This window comes from Haemorhous mexicanus, chromosome 3 (genome assembly GCF_027477595.1).
Source record: "Haemorhous mexicanus isolate bHaeMex1 chromosome 3, bHaeMex1.pri, whole genome shotgun sequence".
In the NCBI taxonomy this organism is placed as follows: domain Eukaryota; kingdom Metazoa; phylum Chordata; class Aves; order Passeriformes; family Fringillidae; genus Haemorhous; species Haemorhous mexicanus.
The window spans coordinates 24,480,852-24,504,617 of record NC_082343.1 but is presented as its reverse complement, the minus strand read 5'-3'; the positions used below and the strand labels follow the sequence as shown (position 1 = coordinate 24,504,617).

At 35.3% G+C, this 23,766-nt stretch overlaps 1 protein-coding gene across 3 annotated transcripts in view; it reads left to right on the top strand.

The window, feature by feature from the left end:
- Positions 1-23,766, top strand: part of SYT14 (synaptotagmin 14) — an 88,207-nt gene that overhangs the window by 19,479 nt on the left and 44,962 nt on the right. Inside the window, exons 1-3 of one of the 3 annotated variants that reach the window (XM_059841115.1) lie at positions 6,563-6,692; positions 7,572-8,840; positions 13,101-13,319. In XM_059841115.1, coding sequence (XP_059697098.1) covers positions 7,889-8,840; positions 13,101-13,319 — 1,171 coding nt within the window. In that variant the 5' untranslated portion in view covers positions 6,563-6,692; positions 7,572-7,888. Of the gene's footprint in view, positions 1-6,527; positions 6,693-7,571; positions 8,841-13,100; positions 13,320-23,766 lie in introns of those variants that run through there. The other 2 variants (XM_059841116.1, XM_059841117.1) reach the window with 2 other exon arrangements.

Genomic DNA, 23,766 nt, shown 5'->3' with positions numbered 1-23,766 from the left:
AATTTTGTGTCTTCCACAGTATTTCTGTGAAAGGTCCATTTAAAGGGCATTGTTATTCCAAATAGAACCACTTTCATCCTCATCTCATTCTGTCAGTCTTAAAAAACTTCTGAGAGGTTCACGTTGCTAGAATTGTTTATAATTTTCTTATTTAGGAAATGCAGCGCTCTTTTCGGTTTTGCCTTGAAATTGAATTGAGTTGTTGTTTCAAGTTTGTGCTCATTTGAAATTGCTGTAGCTCAGGGTTGTGTCCTGGATGTTGATACTTGAAGTGTTGAAGTACAGGTAGCTCATGTTGCAGGGGCTTGTAATTTGTACTGGAGAGCATGTGAACTTGCTGTCCAACAAAGTGCGAGATGCAGGAGCAGCCAACCTGGAGGAAGGAGAATCAGAAGACTGGCAGAATAAAATGTATTTAGCATAGCAGGCTGAGAGATGCAGCCATCAGTAGTGGGCCAAGGTAAGAAGTCTGTGCTGCACCAGGAAAGGCAATTCAGTTTGGAATTGGAGGGGGCAGCATCTTTATATAGAAAAGCTTTAGTTTTAATGTTACCTAAACGTAACTAAAAAATTAAAAGCATTGATATATGAGATGTAATTGTGTGTTTTAAGTTGAGTTAAAAGGCCCCCTGATGTTTGTTTTGGCAAAACATAAAAGAAGTAGGTAAATTTTTAGAAGGGAATTGCAAAATCCGGTGTTTTATACGGGAGATAGAAGAAAGAATAGAACAGGAATCATAGGATATATGTTTGGAATTTTGTCTTTTGACTTGTTCAATAAAATGTTTAGTGTTCATTGTCTGTCGCTGCTTTTTAGCAGCAACCTCAGCTAGTCAATTTTTGTGGTACAGTTGCTTTTGTTTTTTATATGGGAAAGTATTTTAATAGTGATGCTGCCATATATAGATCATGTTTTTGAAACAGTGAAGGTAGTCAAGAATTTAGTGTTTTTAGTCAGAATTCTAATGCAACAGTGGATAAACCCCTGTAGGTGTAGCATTTTGTTTAAAAGGTTCTATTCACTTGTTGCTTCTTCAATTACTGCAGCAAACAGAAAGGTAGTAATTATGTACGAATTCACAAATTGCTGTGAAACGCTGTGTATTGAGTTTCCATTGTTAAAGAAAAGCTGTTTAGAAAGACCATGAAATCTTAGGTAGCAGTCAAGTTCAGTTACTGGCTTTTAAAGAAGAGACAACCCTATGTAATTACTAAAAGAAATTTACATGTAAATTGACACATATGAAAATACAGTCCCTACTCCTGTTGAGTAATCAGACCAAAGTATTCCACTTGTGAGCAGACTCAGGTGTAGAGGGATTTGTTTGGGTTTTTTTCTGTTATGACTTGTCTGGGAGAAATAAATACATCCTGTTTGGAGATAAATAATTCAAGCATGGAGAAAAGGCAATCAAGGCACAAATCTTGTTGTTTTGTTCAGTAACCTGCTCAGCTTTCTAAAAATATGTTAATTTCTTGTGCTAGTGGCAAAGTTGGAAAGAAGTGACAAGCAGCAGTGAATGGCATTTGGATGAAAATATTTTGAGCTGGACAGCACAGATTATTTTCATGGATTGTCAAGATGTAATGGTGTAAAAAATGAATAACAGTGAATCATTCTTTTTCAGGACTAAATACAAAACAACGGTCTTGTATATTTAAAAGAATTTAAAGGGCTAAAGTATCTTAGATCAAGTAGTAAAAAAACCCCCAAAACCCAAGTTATAAATAAAAACAAGCTTACATATTAGATTTCAAATGGTTTTTGTGCTAGGATCCTAAAGGTAATTGGTATTTTTCAGGTCATACCCCCTAGTTACTTTATTTGTGTACAGAAGAGATAGTATTGCATTTGTAAATGAATAATTGAAACATCACTAAGATAACTGTGTGGCTTTGTACATCACTAGCTAAGTAAGTGGTATGATGTAGAGTGTGGAAGATCCAAAAGTAGTTGACTTCAAATTAAATAAAGTTTGGGGCTAGATACATACTAAAATATGAAATTATTTTAAATTTCATATAAAAAACATTTCATCTTTTTAAAATATCTGAGGCATTTTGTTGTTTTGATAGTGTATATTTGAAGATGTCATTTCTGAAGAGTTTGAAACAACTTTTTGAAATGAAACATTATGTCATAACAAAGAAGTTATTATTTGAGACAGAGATGCTAATTTGATATTTAAGATGAAGAGATGGTAAGTTTCTGTGTTCTAATACTTCTGATTATAGTGATGATAACAACAAAATGGAATTAAAGTGATGTTAAGGTAATACTTCTGCAATGATTAGGACTTTCTATGCCTCTTCCATAGCCAGCAATTCAATTAGTCTTGGTAACTTTGTAGAAAGACATTTTTTCTCTTAGTATATCTAAAACTGCCTTATATTATAATGAGTTTCAAACATAAATTCAGAATTTCATTGGTGTTTTTCTTAAGAACCAAAAATAATGATGAAGTTTATAGAAGTAGGACCTTTGAATTTAAAGGATGACTTTGATAAAATATTGCTTTCCTACTGATGTCTGATAGTAGTATAAACCACTGGAAACCTCTGAGAGATTTTAAAATGCTTTTCATGGTACAATTAATTCCCAGACAGCTCAGAATTTATTAGAATATGTTTTGAATCAAAATAATTTGGATGGCGAATGTGGCATAGATGTAGTTTTTATGTAAAAACTTTTAAATTTTTTATGTCTACCAAGTATACCTGCTTGATACTTAAGCTGTGAGAAACTAACTGAAGGATTAATGTGATGTATAAAACCTGAATTCACGGATGGGAGTCTGTGCACATTTCATGTGGAAAATTGAAGTGCATTTTTTTTCCCCTGGCTTTATAATGTAAATACTTTACAGGATTTCAGCTTGATAATTTACCTAATCTGTGAACAAGTATTCTGAGACTCTTTACATGAGTGCAAATTGATACAGAAATATAATTTTCAAGTCCTATGTTCACACTGAATTACATAAATAATTAATTAGTTTTGCTGCAGCTAAAGTTTCATTCTTTTTGTAAGGTATCAGCCAATGTTTCTTTTTTCATCCAGAAAAATGTCATCAGATACTGTGTTTCCATAGAGAACTATAAGGCTTTCAGACAGCGCCTTTTTTAACTACTTAGTATCCAGCAAGTACTGGAGAAAAAAACCCCAAGGTATTCAGCTTTCAGTTCCTTTTAGGTTGTGCTTAACTTCCTTAAACACATATTTTCATGGATCAAGGCAGATGATTGCTGAACAACGTAAGCATAAGTAAAAATTTTAAAAATGCAATTTGAACCTACAGCTTGAAAAGATCAGATGTGACATATGTGAGAGTGTTTTTCCCTGAAGATGCTGTACAGTTAATATATCCTATTTAAAGGAGACTGTCACTGCCCTTTGTTGAGAATCATTCCATGACTGGAATTCAGTTAAATCTCCTGCTCAAAGCGGTGTGGACACTGAATTCAGGTGAAGTTGATTAGGACAGCCTGCTCCAATAATAAAGCAATCATTCTCATAGTTCATTCAAAGGTCCCATGATCTTTGCCTTCTGATCTGTCTTCTTTTTTGCCTTCTCTTCGCTTTCTGACTTTTTCCCTGTACCCCAAATTGGCATCGCACCTTCTTCGTATCTCACACTGATTTCCTCCCTGAACATCATTAACCTGTGCCACCTTCTACTGCTCTTTCACTTCTGCTAGTCCCTGTGTTCTGGTGAATTGCAGTCCCCTCTTGCTGCCTTTTCTGCTACTGCCTCTGTGTTTGATAGATGTTGTAGCTGGAACTTACTGAAAATGAAGGTTTTCTGTTCTGGGCCCAGTCCCTGGTTTCATTTGGGTCAGGATCAATAATTCAGAGAAAACTGGCTGTTGTTTTGATAGCCTCAGATATTCTCACTTATCCATATGCAGTCTTGGAAGGGGTGGGAGCATGCCTACTGCCAGCAGAACTTGGGGGAGATTTCATCTGTTAAGCTTTGAGGTAAAAAATTAATATATATGAACTGAGGCTTTTGTCAAAACTCAGAGTATTCCCATGTGTGGAAAGATTCCATGAAAAATGATAAATAGGCACCTGACAAACAGTAAATGAATGCCTGACACATGCCAAAGTTAATGATAATTAAAATATTAATTTAAAAAAATTATCTGACTTTCCCCTCTGTTCCAGGATAGAAATCCACTTTTCTCACCTTGTTACCCCTCTTGATGCAGCAGGATGTCTCATTTGAAGTTGTTGGCAAGTTCCTTTTCATGGGAAAATTTTCAGGGTGGTTTAGGCAAAATGTTACATGATCTCTTCTGGTCAGAGGTAAGAAGTGAAGCAAAAATAATTGCCAGTTTTAAATAGGTCGGATGTCCAGCTCAAAACAGAAGTGCAAATCTGTCCAATTTGTTTTTCATGGTGGAAGGCACATTTCTTTGGATCTTTCTTTCTTTGTCAGATTTAAAAGACACCTGTATAATAACTGAAGAACAGCACCACAGACACAAATGTTCCCTGTCATCCTGCAAAATGAACTGAGGAGGTTGTGGAACTGCATGTGTTTCTCAGTCAGTACTTTAACAGAGATGCATGAGCCCAGATTTACAAAGGGCATATGTCGAATCAGAGAATGATTTCATTTGGAAGGCTCCTGGGAAAGTAATTTACAGTTCAGTCCTCTGCTCAAAGCAGGAATAACATTGAAGTTGGATTCTATAACTGATCTAGGCAATCTGTTCCAGTGATAAACTCCTCTCATTCTGGATTTTTCCCGCCTCATCTCCAATTGGAACTCTTGCAGTTATTTCGGACTCCTGCGTCTTGTCCTTTTGTATTGCATTGCTGAATGCTGAGTCTGTTGCCAACTGTTCTTTAATTCCACTCCTTTTTAAATAGTGAAAGATGTTACCATGCAGCATTATAGTCCTAAAGTGAAGTGCCAAGATCTTGGCATACAGAATTTGTAAATCTGATAAAGCTTCATAAATCTTTATTAAATAGAAAAAAAAAAATCAACCTCCAAGAATGGAATTTTAAAGTTGAGTGCAGTCTTGTAAAGTCAGGAGGAAGAAAAGTGATATGTGAAATCCCAGTTTTCTTCCAGATTAATGCAGTTATGTTCAGCTCTGGTGTTACTCTTCCTGTTTAGAATGCAGGTTTGAGACATAATGTTTCTTAATTATCAGTACACTAATAATAAACCAGTTAACAGATTAATTAATCTGTTATGTATCACTAGAAATCACAGTTCTGTAATGCTTTACATGGTTGTTAATTTCGTGTAGTTACTGGGTTCTATTACATTTTTGCCTATAAATTGCATCCAAATACTATTGAGTTGCAGTTTTATAACCCTTCACTTTAACCTCCCGCCCTACTTCATAATAAATATGCAATTCTGTCACTATTTTAGCTTCTTGCTTCAAGTTTTTTGAATATAGAGCTTGTGGAGAGTCCTCTGGGTTTCCTAAGGGCCTTCCCTGTGAGATCCTGGCAGCCTTTATTAATGAAGCAGCTCAGCTTCATTATAGTCTGTGGGCATCTGCACTCCTTTCAAAAGATCTGCCTTCTCTTGGTCTTGAACTACATTTATAAGTTGTTACTTATTTCTCACATTTCTAGATTCTTGGTTTTGATGCTCTTCTATATCCCTTTCCCTGCCCGCTCTCCTTTCAAATAAACAAGCTGCCATTTAAATACTCTTCCCATTGCTTCAAGTTGCCACATCCATTTGCAGATTTCATATTTCTAAAACCTGCTCCTTGACAATCTTAGTCTTAAATGGTGTAATTGTTGTTGTTAGGTGCTGGTGGATGTCAAAGATTCTACACCTTTCACAGATCCCCAATACTGCCTTGCAGTCATCTGCTTAATAGCAATTACATATTCTTTATTTTACATATTCTCTAAGGCATGTCAGTCTGCTTTGGCCTCTTTTTTCCCCACCTGCTTTATCTCTATTTCACTTTCTACTAGCTCTTTTTTGGTTCATATGCAAGTGTCCATACATGGTTTTTCTCACTCTGTTTTTTGCTCATTAAGTATCCTGCTTGCCAGAGGGCTGGGTGGGCCAGCTGGTCCCTGAGGAAAGAGGAGCCAGGTGCTGAACATGACAAGGTGGACAGGGCAAAGGCTTAGTCCCTCCTCAACAGCATTTTCTCAAAGCTGGCCTAGAGCAGAGGCAGCCAAACCTCCAGGAGATGGGGAGCTCTTAGCTCCTTTCCAGTGCTGTCTCAGGTGTTTCATTAGAAATCATTGGTTTTGGCAGCTTCTGATAATCTCCCTGTTCTTCTGCAGAGACTGTCCAGACCTCCATCTGAACCTCTTGCTTACAACATCAGTCCCTCAGATTAGGACCACATGCTTTCTGTTCTTTGAAAAAATGATTAAGCATTAACTCAGATTTAAATGATGGTATTTTAATTATGTCTGGCATATATATTTGCATCTTTTGAGGAATTTATTAATGATCAATTCTGGTAATATGAAACTTTGCAAACCTTTACAAAGTTTTTAAAAATTTATTTCTTTCTGTTTCTTTTAGTATCTCCAGAAGCAATTGGATTCCTGTCTGCAGTCGGGGTGTTCATTATTCTTATGCTGCTACTTTTCCTATACATTAATAAGAAGATGTGTATTGAAAATGTTAGTGGTTTCCCAGATCTCGATTCAGGATACACTACAAGAAAGAATTCACAAGATAAACTTTGTAAGTATCTGATATACAGTGTACTAAACTTTATAAGAGTGCATGTTTTTACAAGTATGTAGCAACACAACAACCTTGGCTTTTCCTATGACTGCAGTACTTGAAAGGAGCAAACCTTTGTATCCACAAGCCCCAGAAATTCAACAGCTATATAACCAAAGAGTTTGCTTTTACTTATGGGTAGATACTTCTCTTACACTCCGAGAATACTCTTGAACTTATTTTAAACATTCCATAATTTTGTATAATTAAATCTTTTCAGGTAAATTTTTGAATGGGATTATTGGATTTTCACTCAGCCTCTTAAAATCCTTTGCCATACTTTTGGAGAAGGTCTTGATTTTATTCACCCAGAAAGTAATTTTAAAGAATAATTTTAGTGATATCTTATATCTGACTAAAACATTATTGAATATTTTTTAATACAACAAGGTCTTTAGGATCATGTGTAATGAAAGAAATTAGACCTTGAAAAAGATACTGAGGGTTGGTAAAACAACCTCTTTCTACTTTTGTACTGTGAAAATTGAACAGGCTTTGTTAGTTGACTAGAGAGAAAGAGCCAGGCACCAGAAAACAGAATGTGAAATTGAAGAGGACTTCTTCCCCTCTACCTCTCTAAAAGATGGAGCTAAATTTTTATTTTCAATTTTCTAGGAAGCAAAACAAAAAATGTTCTTCCCAGAAATTGTCTGTCATATTAACTTTCTTTTTTGCTACAAAACAAGTCTTGATATTCCAAAGTATCTTACCTTATGTAAAAAACAGTAGATATTTTGGGGTGAAGAAGTCTCTACGATGTGTGTTGTGTTGTGTTAAAAGCCTGTCTTAGTGTGACACTGCTGAAAATTTAAATGTCTCACAACTTCTTCTTCACAGGTTAGAATAAATAAACCTCGCACATTTGTCTTGTTTTTGGAAATAATGAATTTTATTATGGCTAGTTGATGCTGCAGTTGATGAAAGACTATGGTTTTGCTGGTTGATTGTGGCTTCAAGATATTTATTTAGCTGTTTTCTTATTATTTGCAATGATTATTGAATGAAAAGAGAAAAGCTGCAACTTCCCCTGGTAAATATATTTATTTTTGAAATAGAAAAGGCAAATAGCTATGAAATTGAAGAAACAGAGGTGATCAGTTTGTGAAACAGAGGACCTGTCAATATTAAGGGCTGTTGCTGAATAGGCTGGACAAATGGCGTTTTTTAGAAACCTTCAGCAAAATCTGAGCCTTCCCTCAGTGTCTTCCCTGGTGGACACACTCAGCAGTGCTGTGGATGACCTGGCCAGTGTTGTTGGTGAGGTTGGCTACTCTGTAGCTGACTCGGTGACAGAGCAAGTAACCAGCATGATCAGTGGCCTGCGGGCAGAAGATGAGAGCTCCAGAGTGCAGAGTGAGAAACCTGTGGAAAGCAGAGAGGAACACACACCCTCATTAGCTCATTCTCAGGAAATTAATATGAAAACAAAGAGAGGTGCTGCAGAACATAAAGAGATGCATAATTCTAATTCGTCAGATTTTGTAAAGAAAGGTACAAGTCAAGTTGGAGTATCTGACCATGTCTTGAACAAAAACCAGTGCCAGTTAAGAGGCACAGATCATAGTAATCCTCTCAGTGATACAGAAGAACCTCAGGATTTGAAGACTGTAGGAGGACCTTTTAAAAGGGAAGTAGTAGAGGGAAATGAATGTTTTGTAAATGATAAGTTCTTGAAGGATAGTAACCTGAAAAGTAGAAAACTTACAGTGGAGCAATCTATTGAGGAGCAAGATAATTGTTTATATGTGGTATCAGATAATTCTAAGAATCGTGGGCATAAAAAAATCAAACAACAGTCGCCTGGAGCTGATTTTAAAGATTCTGATAAAGTGCACAGTATGAATGTTCCCCAAGATTTAGAAACAAAGCTTGTTGAAGTACAGAAGGAGAAATTATCAGATTCCAGCTTGAAGAAGATGCACAATGACCATCCCAGTTACCTTAATGAAATCAAAGAAAAGAAATCTGAAGCCTTCTTTGACAGAAAAAGAAAACCTGTCTCAAAGGATGAAGGCAATGTGTCAACTACAATTGCAAATGAGGGCAAAAGGAAAAACTCAAAGAAATTAGAAAGAGAGCTATGTAATAAGAAGACAGCAGGAAAAGGTGAGGAGTCTGTCAGCAAACTGCAATCTTCATCCTTTCCTGAAACTTATGATATTTCCTGCTTTTTTCACCTAATTTACACATTTAATAATAGTGTTTCCTGTCGTGAAAGGGCCAGGTTTGTTTCAGTGCTTCATTTTCTAATTATGTTGATATTTCTTGGAAGTTAGCTACTTTCCACAGTATTACTTAAAGGAACTGATTAATAAATGCCTTTTCTATGTTCTAACTTTACTCTTTCTTTATACAGTTTTTCTTGCCTTCTCTGCCTTGTGTGGTTTCTGCTGAAAACCATGAATTAATTAATACTGGAAGTTAATACTTGTTCTGTGAAAGTTACTTTTATTTTGTTTCTTTTAAAAGCATTGCATAAAATGTGCTATGACAGTAAAAGGAATAACTTCTTTTGCATTTACAGTACAGTAGATCTTCAGAGTATTTCTGGGATACGTAAGATAATGATTTCAAGACACAATGAGAAATGAGAAACTCAATAAGAAATGGCAATTAAATGATTTGAAGTATAGAAAGAAGTGAATGAGGCTTGTCTTAAAGTTGTAGTCTTAAAAGAAAACCTGTGTGTTGTTGTTATGGATACTTTTTGTGCCGTCTTCAACATTCAATCTTAGTGTGATAAGGGAATTGCAATAGCAGTTTGTAAGGAAGAAGTAAAAACTTGCAATTTTACATACTTTTGCAGGCTGCATAGTAAAGTTTTAGAAAGCAACATATGCTTTTCCAGAGGTGCTGATTCTGTAAAGAAATGAATGATTTCCTAATAGAAACCCATTTTTTTCCTTCAGTTGTGTGTGTTTTCATTATCAGAAAATTTCGGTTATCTGCTTTGTTGAGTTTTGGTTTGGTTTTGTTTGTTTTGGTTTTTTTTAGTTTGAATTAGGAGTGTTTTCCATGTTTGTATGATAAACTGTGATCTTATCTATTTCTTTACGTAATAATAGATTTTTAAAGTATATTCTCTCAAAAGTGGCATTTAGGGTCCATAATAAGCAAATTAATAGCTTTCAATAGGTTAATAATTGCTCATGACCTGTGTCAGCCAAATAAAGGAAAGGTTTTGCTAAGAACATAAATTCTCTTAGCCAAGTTTCCAAATAAGGTATAAAAATCAAATGAGAAGTGGCAAGCAAAGGCATTAAACAGTGAGATTTTTTTTTTTCTTGATGTACAGGAAGGTACTTTTTTTCTAAGAAACTGAAACTGATCTGCTTTGTAATTAAAAAAAAAAAGTATTTGCATGGATAGCTTATGTTTAAACTTGGAGGAGGTTTTTAAGTCCTCTGAAGAGGTCTTTCTTCATGACTTCTAATACTGGTATACTGGTATATTCTCATTCTTTTATGATAGGACCTGGAAAAAAAATAAAAACCTGCTATCACTGAGAACTTCTGGATGCTTACAAAAATCAGTGTATTGTTAGAGACATAACTTTCAACTCTTCTTTCAAACATGTTGCTGCCATGTTTTATACTATTCCATTCTTTATGCAGGCTGATTAATGAACCTGATTTCCTATTTGTGAATGCATTTCCTGTAATGTTAAAGGAGGCACCTAATACTGATGTCTGGCGCTGTATTTTAGGCCTGGTATGCTCTGCTTTAATCCTAGTTGTGGGAATCTTTAGAAGTTTCAATGGGGCAGGTTTCAACCCCTGAAGGGCTATATGAAATACAAAATTTTACTTTGTGTTATAGCAAAACACTTTGAGATTCCTTTTTCTGGGCAGCCTCTTGCAGTGAATGTGTTAGCCAGAATATATCCTGCTTGGTGTGATATTTTCAGTAAATGAAATTGAACTTGCTTTATAGCCATCCATAAATGGGAAGAACCATATCTGCTATACTTGAATTAATAGTCTAGAGCTGAAAGATCTAGTTTCTCCTTAGAAGTCTTTTAAGGCACCATTTTTCCTATATTTAGTAAAATAAGTATTGTGTGTAGAGCTGGTAGCCCCACATCCAGATAAGGCTTTCTAACAATTTCTGTTGCAAGATCTTATTATGAATTTCCTAAATTATGTGCCAAATTTGAAAGAATTTTGAGGAAATTAGGCATTCTTTCTGTCTGAGATCCTAATGTTTCTGTTTTTTCCTAAGTTATAGTTTAAAGTCTTTAACTATTTCCAAAAAATAGGTCATGGGAAAAAAACATGCTGGGTATTTGTGCAAAAAAAAAAAAAAAGTAGATTTCACCTCAGGTTTACAAAGATGCTGTGGCACCTTTGTGTGTTGGAATATGTGCTTGAGATGTGGGAGAGCACTTCTCCCATGTCAGAGATGCCCATGTTCTTCTATGAAAAAACACCTGAGTTTGACAAAGCTGTAAATTTTTGGAAAGTTTGCTTTTTGAAAAGACATGGTAAACACTTCTTATACTTTGCTTGTTAAATTCACTGACCATCCCATTTGCACTCATATGCTTCACTGTAGAGATTGAAGAGCAGAGCAGATCTTACCCTGCCTTTGATGCTTATGGTTACTGATGGACTCTGGGAGTTTGAACAGAAGAATTGAGAATAAACATATTCGATGTGAGGACAGAAACTTCCTGAACAGACAGGAGCTGATGCACATGGTAGATTGGGATTTAAACTAGGAAGGGTGACAGCTATGGAGAGAACTGATAACTTCATATGAAGGTGGAGAGACTAAAGGTGAAAGACCAAGGTTACATGAGTAGTTGGTTAGATGCAAGTAAAGACATTGGGATTGAACAGCCATAGAGAATAGAGGAAATCACCATAAGAAACCAAATGTGGGTGCTTGGAGCAAGAACTTGGAGTGTGGGGCTGGGAGACAGGAACTTGGCATAGGATTCTACTTGTATAAGTGTAGCTTTCTAAAAGATTTCTTACCTAAACTTGCAGCAGAGGTTTTTCTGTATGAGTACCAGGGAGAAAAAGACCTCTATGGGAAATGGTTCCTAAAAGTAGGAAGGGCGGACCTCTATAGTACTAAGAGGCAAACACTTGATTGTAAAAGAGATCTAGGTGGCTGACATGCATTGAGTTAATTAACTTTTTACTGTCTGACTTTTGAATAAGCTGAATCTCTCTCTTAGCAGGAACATTCACCTAGAGGAGTGAGACTGACTGGGCATGAAGGCAGACACTAGTGGGAGTGGAAACACAGATCTGGAGCTGAGGGTGTAAAAGCAGGGAGGGGAGAAGCAGTTCAGTGTGGCTGGATAGCATGTTAGACAACATTCCCTCAGATTCAGGAGCTGAGAAACAGCATTATGGGCACCTCAAAGCTCTGCTGATAATAGAAATGCACTGGCAAATCATACACCATGGGTTTGCTCTCAGAGTGGAGGTAATGCAGACTTCTGAGTTTACATGAACTCTTAATGCCTGTTACAGTCTGAGATCTACAGAACTCTGCAAGGCATGTTTAATGTGGGTAGAATCCAGTTGAACTTTGGAAGAAGGGAGGAGGAAATCTTCCCTTTACAGAAATAAAAATACAGCTAATCTTTGATTTGTGGGAGGAAGTCATGCTTGAGATGGAGTTGGAAAACGTTGGCCACAGGAGTAGGCACTGCAGAACTGCTATAAAAGAATTAACTAGATAGATTTTTATTTTCCCATGTAATTTTTGCTGTTGCCAGATGTCTGCAGTAAAAATCTGCATTAATTTCAGTTATTGAACAAGGAGCTGTTTATTGTAAGTTAAATAAAATTGTGCATGCAAACATCTTTCACTAGCATTTTCCCATTTGTTATTGTGAGTTTTAAGCACTACTGGCATAACTATCCTAAAGATGATTTTGTTGTAGGCTTCTTTTTTGTAAATCAGTTTCGTTTCTATGCTATGCTACATGCTCACAGCAAAAATCAGTTGGGAATGTAGGATCAGGAGCTGCTTGCTTTATACATAAGGTATCCTAATGTAATATTGCAGCAGTGTTGGATTTCCTTGACATAAATTATTTTAAGCATTTTCCTGCTTAATGAAGGGTTTCAAGAATGTCTATGTGCCGCCTTACATGAATGGATCTGTTTTCTGTTGAATAAGTATTAGTGTGTTTTTTGGGGCTTAATGATCTTTCAGGTCTTCTAGAAAATGTGAACAGCTCTCAGCAATTACAAAATCACAATGCTTGTAATTACAAGGTATTTTTAAAATATTACAGAAATTTTAATTGAAATGGCTTAAATATCTTCAATGATAACCTCTTATGGTTATTTTCTTGTATTCTATTTTGAGCTGTAGTCGATTTGCTTTATTTTATTCAAACAGACAATTCTTATATGAGTAAAGACCAGCATGGTTCATCATCTGAGAGTGAAGATGAAGCGCTGGGTAAATATCATGAGGCCTTGTCTAGAACCCAGAGTTCCAGGCTGCCAGTGGTGGATGGCAGACAGCAAAAAAACTATATATGGGAAACCAGACAAAAATATAGTCCCCTGTCTGCAGAATATGATGGATACAGTAGTGAAGCCTCAATAGATGAAGGTAAGAGCTATTTAAAAGCCTTCCTTTTATTCCAAATTTCAGAATTGTGTTCTGGATAAGTAAGTCCAAGATGAGAGCAGCTTGGCTAGCAAATAGTCAACGTCTGCAAGAAATATCCAGACACCTCTTCTATTAGTGCATGCTCAAAAAAAATAAAATAAAGCACACACTTGTATACATTCTTCCAGAGATACTACAAATGATACAATATCTTGTTATATTAAGTTTCATTTAATTTTATCATTATTCATTTCATTTTTTGGAGGCAATTTAGGCTGTTTTGATTTAGGAAGGAAACATGGCAATTCTTGTTGAATTTGTGGTATTATAAATACAAAGAAGATGTTATTTCTGTATTGATAAGCTGTTCTAACAGCAAAGTAAGTGGAATTAGTCATTGGTTACAGTGCATATGGTCATTGCAGTGTGCATTGCTGGAATGTTCTGTATATTTTCTTCTCTTGAAAGGATACAAAGAAATTACTAGAAAGATTAGATTAATGTATTTTTCCATAAAGGTAAAAGTTGGATTTAAACAGTGGATGTTTTCTTACATGCTATATATTTCTTGATTTTAAGTTGGGGTGACAGTTTGATGTAGAGTCTGAGAATTCTGCTGTCAATATTCTGTCAATATGCTTTTTGTATTTGAAAATAGTTCTGTGAGAGCTGTGCCCATAGCCCATTTCAAGCATGAAAAGTGAACTTTTCTTGGAGTTAGGTAAAAGTCATGATCTGATACAGGAACTGTATTATAGTAAGGTATTTTTGGTCTTCTCTTAGTATATTAAAATGCAAAAGGTTTTTGGTGTTTGCTGTTTTCTAATAAAAAGTGGATATATATAATTACAAGATATTTCACCTTAAATGTTCTATACAGTCCAGAAGGGCTTGAAAAAATTTACAATTTCTACAATTTGATATAATTAAATTATATAAAAGTCTGTTTGCTGTCAAAATTTGAAATTAGTATGTGGTCATTCCTGATTCCAAGCTAAGATTTGAAGGACATAAAAGCCATATTTCAAGTAAGTTGCAGAGTAAAAAGATTCTCTTTTGATCATCAGAAAATTCATTTCTTTTCTTTAAATTGTAGGAAGGCAGGTAGTCTGAGTTCCAGCAAATAGTGAAGGAGTTGCAGAGGTGAGGTCAGGTGGTAAAAACTGATCCTTGAACACTGTGATGGAGAAGGAATAGGGATAGTAAAAGTATGTTTGGTTTTGATATCTACTGAGATCTCTCAACAGTGTTGGTGGTGGGAAGATGAAAGGCTTTTTTATGGCTTCTGTCACTGTTGGGAAAGAATGATGATGTATATTAACAGGAGATGGAAAATTGATTAGCACATAATACCAGATATGAATTATAAAAGAATTACACAGGAAGACTCCTTTCAGATATCTAGAATAAGGTATTTCTCTCTCTGCAGACTACTGAGGCTAGTTGTTGAAATAGCCATAGTTATACAACATTCCTCTTTTTGTTTTGTAATTGCTCTGATTTTTTTATCCAGTCTAGTTCATCTTCTCAGTGAAAAGTCCTGAGTTCATCTGAGTTTTTACTTTGGCCCTGTAGGATTTAAGCTTCAAAGGCATTCTGCTAACCTGTATCCAATTTTATTTTATTTTTAATGATAGTGTTCCTTACCATCCTTTTAAGTCATCAGAATTTATATTTACTGATTTTTATCCTGGGGAGTGATAATTTCCAGTCTGGAAATCTGTATCAGGATTACAATCTAAGACAAAAGAACCTTTTTGGCAAGTCCAAATATTGCATCCAGAAAGTTACAGTTGCTACCTCCTCCTCATTTTTTGTTATTCTTCTATTGCTAAATATATCTGTCACCAGGTGCTATTCCTTTTCAATGCCCTCTCTATCCTGGAAGCAGGCTGGATATAAATGCTATTTCAAAATTTTTTGTAATGAAAGAACATTCAGGGTTTGGAAGCAAAAAAACTTCTAAAACAAAAGCTATCAAAGCAGTCTAACTTAAAAACTTAAATTTTTTTAACCACATACTTCTGCTTGCACAAAAACTTTAATAATGTCAGTATTTTGCTTTTGCTGCTACTTATGGGAGCATTCTCTTCCCACATTTTACAAGGAATGGAGAATAAACAGTGTTATTTTTTTGACAGCCTGCAATCATTCTACACCGTATGTTCGGCAAAATGCTTGCAAATTAGAGTGAGGAGTTTGTCTCATTTTATTAATCCATTATTCTCAACAAAATTATGTTCAATACTATTAAAAAAGTTTTGGACATGGTAGTAGATTAACAACCTAACATTTTTCAGTTCACAGTGACCTGAAGGTGGCATGCGGGAATAATTAGTGTTAGTACTTTTTATGTTCTTCCTAAATTACTTCAAAGAATCTTTGCACAATGATAGAAATGTTTTAGAGTAGAGGGAGAGACAGTGTATGCCTTATGTGATGATCATTACGAAGGGAAAGCTGCCCAACATAGAACGTTGATGAAAAGAGGTGAAAACTTCATGAAGGCCTGCAATCAGAATTAAATGAGAGATTATTACTACCAAGCTGTTCATTTGTGTTCAGAGAAGCTGTTCACTTAACAGAAGACATTAAAAATCTGATTCCAAGGGGGAAGCATCAGCATTCCAGATGTTCCAGTGTGATTTTTAAAAATGCAAAACTTTACTATTCCTTAAACTTGGAAAAAAAATCTGTAGAAGACTTGGTGCCATAGGAATGCTGATTTTTTAGTTTTTTGTTAAATACTTGGCTTTTATGGGTATTGAATTACTTTTATAAGAAGTGTAAAGACAGGTGATTGAACCATTTCTTGACTCTTTAGTGTAACAAGCACTGTGCTCCTATGTACTTTGTTTAATATGAGAAAAAATTGTCAGTGCATTTGATTTTATGTGCTTCTTTTTTCTCATATGTGCTTTATCATTTCTACTTCTAAGTCTTTAACATTTTGGCTGTGCTTCCATTGTAAGGCACTGATCAGTCCATATGTTGAGCAAATAACACTTGATAGTGTTAAAGTGAAGTGATGAGAGGACAGAATGAATTTTTGTCTCACCTCTGTTTTCCTCCTGCTTGTTGCCAGTAAAGCAGCCCCTGATCATTAAGAATAAGGACAAGGGGGAGTGGTTTTAAGGAGATCTGCAAGATCTGCTGAAAGAGAGTAGATTTAGATTAGATATTAGGAAAAAATTCTCTTCTGTGAGGGTAGCAAGGCACTGGAACAGATTGCCCAGAGAAGCTGTGGATGCTGCACGTCTAGCAGTGTGCAGCCAAACTGGATGGATTTCTGAGCAGCTTGGTCTAGTGGAAGGTGTCCCTGTCCAGGGCAGAGAGGTTGGAATGAGGTAGTCTGTTAGGCCCCTTCCAACACAAACCATTCCATGACTCTATGAATTCCATCAAAGTAATGAAAATTATACTTAGTTTTCAGAAAATTTGGGATTTCTCTGCTGAATTTACTCTTCAGTAGCTAATCTCTCTCACATGTTCTATTTCACAGTAGTGAGCTGTGTGTTTTTAAAGGAGTCAATAAACAGTTTTACTGGTAACTGTTTACTCTGAACTTCTGCCTTTTTAAATTCATTTGTTTAGATATGTGTGTACTTAACTCTGCATACACAAAATTTACCAAAGAGCCAAGAACATTGTCTTGTTTTTATTAATACACCCTGTTTGTTTTTCTTGTCTTGCTAAAAACGTGTTTAATATTAATATGTTTGCATCATTCAGACCACCAAAATGTCTGACTGTATTGTTTTAAGGTTTGCTTGTTATCATTTCTGTAATTAGTTTATTACATCTTTTTTCTGGCTGCATGCCTCTAAAAGCATCATATTCTGAAGGCAGAAAAATTGTGTTGTATGTTTTCACAGCATTCTTTTCTCCTCTAGATGGCCATATTAATCTTTCTTTTCAGCATATTTGTATCGAACTCACATGGCATTTTGTATAATGTTTTTAACACTGAAATGAAGAAAGCTATGTCTTCTGCAGGCTTTGTTGGTGTATTTTCATGATGGAATGTTCTAGTAGCACTTTTGGTAATTCTCTGCAATTCAGGGGTTTAAATTTTCATTCACAAATACTTGCTTTTGGCCAGTGTCTGACCTAACTGATATATTTGTATTGCACATTTGATGCATTTAGATTTTTACATGTTTTACATATAGATACACAAAATGAAAAATAAATTGTTACTGTGCTTGGATGCAATTGTTTCTACAGACTGTAAGCCATTGTAAATATAAAACTTTTGCAGGGAACTCCTCATGGGCAGGCTTAATTCCAGAGTATCACTAAAGGAAAACCTAATTCAATAGAAAAATTGAGTTGATGACAAATGTCAACATTAAAAGCAAAATGGTACAGAGGTTTATACCTGAAATTTTCAACTCTTGCACAAAAGACCAAAAGTTTTTAATCTAAGAAAAGAAAAACCTGTGTAACTAAAGGATGTGTGGCTCAATCTCTGTGCTTAGGCCCAAAATTCCAGGGTCAGCTTGAAATTTGAAATCCTGATTTTGCCAATAATGTTATTTTTGTATTTTCTAATATTATCCAATCAGTATGGATACTTGCTGAAGTGACCTCTTTTTCCTGTTTTTCTGACACAACTTCCTTTTAGGTTTTTATAATGTGTATCCTACTTATATTGTTTCCTACCATTTCAGTGTTGAATATGTAGTATTGTCTTTATGTGCTCCAACTACTTGTAATATTTTGGAAGAGGGGATTAATATAGACTGTAATATTTACACATTTATTTCAGAAAATAAAGAATAAAAAATAAGGTGGGGGGGAAAAGCAAGGAAAAACAGCACCATAAGATATTTCTTCTAACAAAGAGTTTATGAATTGAAAGTGTAATTTTACACTTGCTTATCATACACTTTATGATAAGCAAGTGTAAAAATTTTATATTTAAAATTGGCATTAAAATTGGCGATCTTTGTATTTCATTATAGAAATATTATTTTAGTGTCTATATTGGGATCTTAAATGGATCTTACCTTCTTAATAATTTGAATTTCAAAAATGCATCCAGTATTATATTGAATTGGCCTCTTTGTCTCCAGTAGTGGCTGCTTCCTCAACTTTGAAATGTCAAGCATTATACTGCCAAGTAGTTGTGTTTTTAGTATCTCCATAAGCTTCATAGGCAATGTATTTTGTCTAAGGAAAGTGTTGCCTAAATTCCTAAGAACTGAAGTTTTAAAACTTTGAAGTGTTAGGATATTTTGAAATTACATTTCAATATATCCTATTGATTATGTTTTGAAATGTATTGAAATCACAATTTTGCAGGCAGATGTCAAAAACTATAGATGGTTCTTTGTTTCTGAAATCAAGATTCTCTGAATCCCCTGAGATGAGAAAGGTAGAAGAGGAGAAGAAAACAGTTATGGTTTTTTCATAGTTAATTTGTGATGTGCTTAAGCATTACCTCTTTTACAGCTGTGCAAAATTCCTGATTAGGAGCTAGCAAGGAGAATTGATCCCGTTTTGAGGCAAAATAAGTCACATCGTGAAGAAAAAAGGAGTAAGCTCACTTGCTTATTTAGCATACTTAGATATACTTTATTTAGCTATAGTTTACCAGTTCAGTACAACCACAGGTTCCATCTCCAGCCTGTTTTAAAATCTTTTTCTAACTTCTCAATTGGTAAAGCCCTCTGGCTGAAGACATGTTATTTCTGAGATTGGCCCAAGTGCCTTACACTTCACAAGGTTTTTTTGAAACATATGGAAGCACTAAAAGACGGCAGCGAGAAAACATAAGTTCTCTTAAATGAGAATCTGCTGCTCTAGCAGGCATATGCTACTGGATTTTATCCATCTTTTCCATATTGTGAAGGTAGAATATGGTTATTTTTGTAGTTTATCTTCTCCCCTTCTATTCTTCTCTAGGCTTTCGGCACTTTATGTTGATGTGTCTGTGGACATATGTTTGCCTTGTTCCTCAGTGTCAATCTTTGCACGTGAAGGCGACTGTTCTTCTGGAATCTCTTGGATCTAATTCTTTATGCGTCTTTTTGCCTTTTTTTTTCTCTCTTGTTAGTTTTCATGTCTCAGGAAAAGTCTCTTCACTGAATTACTTAAAGTATATATAGAGATTTCCTCGTAGTATCTTTCCAATATAAACACTAAAAGCTCTTTCACAAACATCTCAGAAGCGGTATAGAGGTGAATCTCCCCAGTCTGTTTAAGCAACCTGGCGAGTTTTCCTTAATGAATACATTCTGTGAAGCAGGATCGTACTTCTTCAGACTTACCAAGATGAGGTGAAAGTCTCTGGACAGGCTGAGAGAGGAATAATGAATCGCTCATTGAATTCCATGATAACTGTATGTTTTGCAGTTTAGTTTCTATCATTATTTCTTGCATGTAAGTAGATCTTTTTTCAAGCCAAGTGTGAATGAAAACTGGCTGTTTTGAAATTTTGGAGTGAGAGCCTCTGTATGGCTGTATTGTGTTCAGCAGAATAAGGCCACAAAGTTCTCAAAATTAGTCTCTCTGTAAACTTCAGATACTAAGAATTACAGGCAAAAAATGTGTCTGCCATGGAAAAGAATTGTGTACTGGTATTCATGCTGGAGGACTGAAAGCTCAGTTGAATACTCAATCATAAATAGTTATTTCTCTTCTTTTTCCTCTAATGGGCCTTAAAGAAATAAATTAATTCAGTGAAAAGAGTATTTAGCAAAAAAGTGGTCACCCACTTTTTTCTTAGGTGTCTTTCTCAGCTTACCTGTGAGATTTCTCTGGTGTAACACCTATTGGAAGCAAATACTTTTTTTGTCCTGCAACTTTGGATAGGCTTAGGGCTTCAAATATACATTCAAGGTATTTTGAAAGGGTCTTTATTGAAGAGATTTAAGACAAGTCTTAAGACACCTTCAGAGCAGTATTTCTAAATGCTTCAGAGTGTGTTTTGAAGGCTTAGTCATGTTGCAACTGTGAATACTCCTGATATTCATACTCATTTATCTTATCTGATAGTATATCAATTCATGTTATTGATATACTTTTTGGAGATTTTGGGGGATTTTTTTAGTTACAGTATTTCTTTGATTGGTTCGGCTTCCTTATTCTTGTTTTTCTATTATATGAGCATCTACCCCTGACATTTTTTATTGTAGGAGTAATTAAAAATCTTCCTGTACTGTACAGGAGAGTGCAGTGATGTAAATGATACAAAGTTCGTAATCCTGATCATGTGTGTCTGCCTCCTCTGGTTAATTGAAACAAATTTTCATTGGCTTCCAGCCCTTAAAAATTGGATAATGACAGTATCTTGTGATTTTGAAGCTTCTGGGGAGTGTGGCTGTTGAATCCATTGCTATATCAAAGGAATATTTAAGGATAGTTTTGTAAAAAAGATACTTTTGTAATTCAAGGACATGCAGAATAGTGTCTAACCTGATTTGCAATGCTTTCTACTTAGTGCATGTAATACTGTGGGTTTGGGTTTTCTTGTGTTTTTTCTTTAGCCAAGTTTTTGCTTGGGGTTTAGTGGGATTTTTCTGAGTTCTCAAGTAGCTTCCTAGTGCATTATGACAGACCTCTATTGTTCTTCTGTAATAGTGGAAGACAGTTCTCTTAAGTGCTTGAAATTACAATGCGTGTTTCCACAAAATATACTCAGCTGAGCATTGCAGAGACTAAGGTGATTTAAAGATTAACTCTTGCTTTGTCTTTTATTCAGTGTTACAGAATTCATATCTTTTTTTCCTTCCCAAGAAAGTATAACCCCTTGTCTTGTGAGAAGTTCCTGTTAGAAAGGAACTTTCTTGTAAGCAATTGGGCTATGATCATGTTGAGGTTAGCTTCTTTACGTGCATGAATAGCAGACATGCATAATGCTTACAAATTCTTGAGTCCTGGAATAGGCTGAATTCACAGATGGGGGTAGAAAGCACATGTGCAATTCAGTATTACTCATGGAATTTTCTTGAGGAATCTTATGGAGGAGGCAAGACACAAACAAAGATTGAAATGCAAAGGAGATCCATGTCTGAGTTGAAACACAGTTTGGAAGAGAATGGATTTACATAGAGGACGTGTGAGTTTAAAAGCCAGATAGGTAGTATCAAAGTTGTGCACAGTCTTTTCAACCAAAAGGAAGCACATGAAAGTGCTTGTTAGCATGAATTTGGGTAATTCTGAAATCATGTGTTTACCCTGTGATGAGCTGAAGAGATGCTGGGGAGTAAAAGATGCTGTTTAAGTATGCATATCATCTACTGCTGAGAGAAGAAGCCCTAGTAACAAAACTCAGAGTTAGGGATGATGACAAGATTTTCCACAGAAAATATTCCTTTTCCAGCTACACCAGCTCCAAAGAGGAGGAAAAACTGTCTTCCAATGGGAAAGGGCATTTTCTCGTGATGTATACAAGTGAGCAAAGCAATCTCTCAGATTAGGTTCGTCCTGCCAGCATCTTGAATTCTTTCAAGAAATACCCTTGCATTGATGTGAAGGCTTTGAAGAAAGTCACCCTCAGCAATGTGATTTACATCTCTGAAGTGATGTAAATCATACATTAATGATAACAGGAGAGTTTCCATTTTATTGTAAACTTACTCTTTTAATACCTCTCTTACCTATTTGAATCAGGAATTTATAAGATAATTAACTTGGAAAAGTTCACAGACTGAAATAGTGACTGAAATAGTTTGTATTTAAAATAGGTGCTCTACATTCACAACATGTAGAACTGTTTTGTGATATAAACACAGCAGATAGTACTATATCAGCTGTAAAGATAATTTCCTTGATGAACCAAGTGCTTTTGCTGATTCTGAAGGTTCATGGCTCTATCATGGAAGGAGTGACTAAGAAACAAGATTGAACAGTAGACTGGAAATCTCTGTGTAGACATTATTAGGTGCCTTGGGAAAAGAAATTTTACCCAGTACTCTACTTACCTCCTGAGAACAGTCATGCTGCTTGATTAGCACAGTGGAGCAGTTTAGGCAAATATGAGAACTAAAAAGTAGAACAGCTTTCACAAAATGGAATAATAGAATGTTTTGGGTTGGAAGGGACCTTAAAGATCATCTAGTTCCAAGGCCCTGCCATGGGCAGGGATTCCACCCACTAGATCAGGTTGTTCTGATCCAGGCCCCATCCAGCCTGATCTTGAGCTTTACATAAGAATATTACAAAAGAATGGCTTACCAGTTCTTCCTCCATAGCAGCTGTGGATAAATGGAGCATTTTTCTTAAGTTTCAAGGTTAAAACCACAAGATTTTTAACTCTAGTCTGAAACTAAAGTTTGCCTCCCAGTTGTGCATTTTCCCTGTAGGTTAAGGAGAGGTTACCATTAGGACTGTTTGTTTATATTCTGAGCACATTACATTTTAACCTTCTCTTTTGTAAAAATACATTAGGGTTTTTTTTTAACTGAACTTTTTTTCTGTTTGGTTACCTAATGTAGATTATTTTCCTTATGCATATGTATAAGTTTCATAGACATGCTATAACCGTCTTGTAAGTATTCTCTTGGAATGGTTTAATGAATATTTTGCCCTTACACAAGTTGAACAGTGTTAGCATTTTAATCTGATAGCATGTATTTTATTGTTAGGATAACTATTTTCATAGCTACTTTGAGTATATTATTGGAGACTATATTGTATCTGAGTAAACAATATAAAATTGTGTCTGTAGCTTCTGTGGAGGCAAAGATCTGTAATTTGTTTTCTTGCAAAATGAGCTCTTATTTGCTATTTGGAACACTTGTCTTATGAAGTTATCCTAAATTTTAGGATTTGTTAGAATATTTTCCTTGGGGAAAGGGTAAGCATGATATGTCATACAACTTGACATAATTTTTTGGTTTCTGTCCTTTTAGTTTGGGGTGAGCTTTTGGTTTTTTTGGGGGGGTGGGATTGTTTTTTTGCAATTACCTTTCCTCCACTGTATTTACAAGCTGGAAATGGATCCTTAGCTAATGTCATTGCCATGCTTCTGGTCATTTTGGTGCAGCTGAAGATTATCTGCATGGTCTCACAGAAGCACACAGGAAAACCTAAAGGGAAAATTATTTTATTATGGAAAATCTGATTCTGGTCCTTTGAGAGAAGCTAGCAGACATGGTTAACTGGGTATAAGATTTTCTGTGTGGTCACCTGTGCCCAATTCAATTAAAGCTTGGTCTGTAAATTTGTAAATAGAAAATCTTGCTGCATTCACCTTCTCACCACTTTGTAGTTCAGCAGCTTGTGTTTTTGTGTATATATTTGTACAATTTGCTTGAAAAAAAATACTAATGACCCAGCTTTTTATTTTGACCTTTGGTTTCAGTCTTGTTGAACCATTCTTAATTTTGTCCTTCAAAGTATTTTGTAAAAGATTTTCAATTATCATGATTTCCTAATTGGTTTAATTTTTAAAGAAGTTTTATCACATTCCTTTGCAAATATATCAATTTGTCAGATA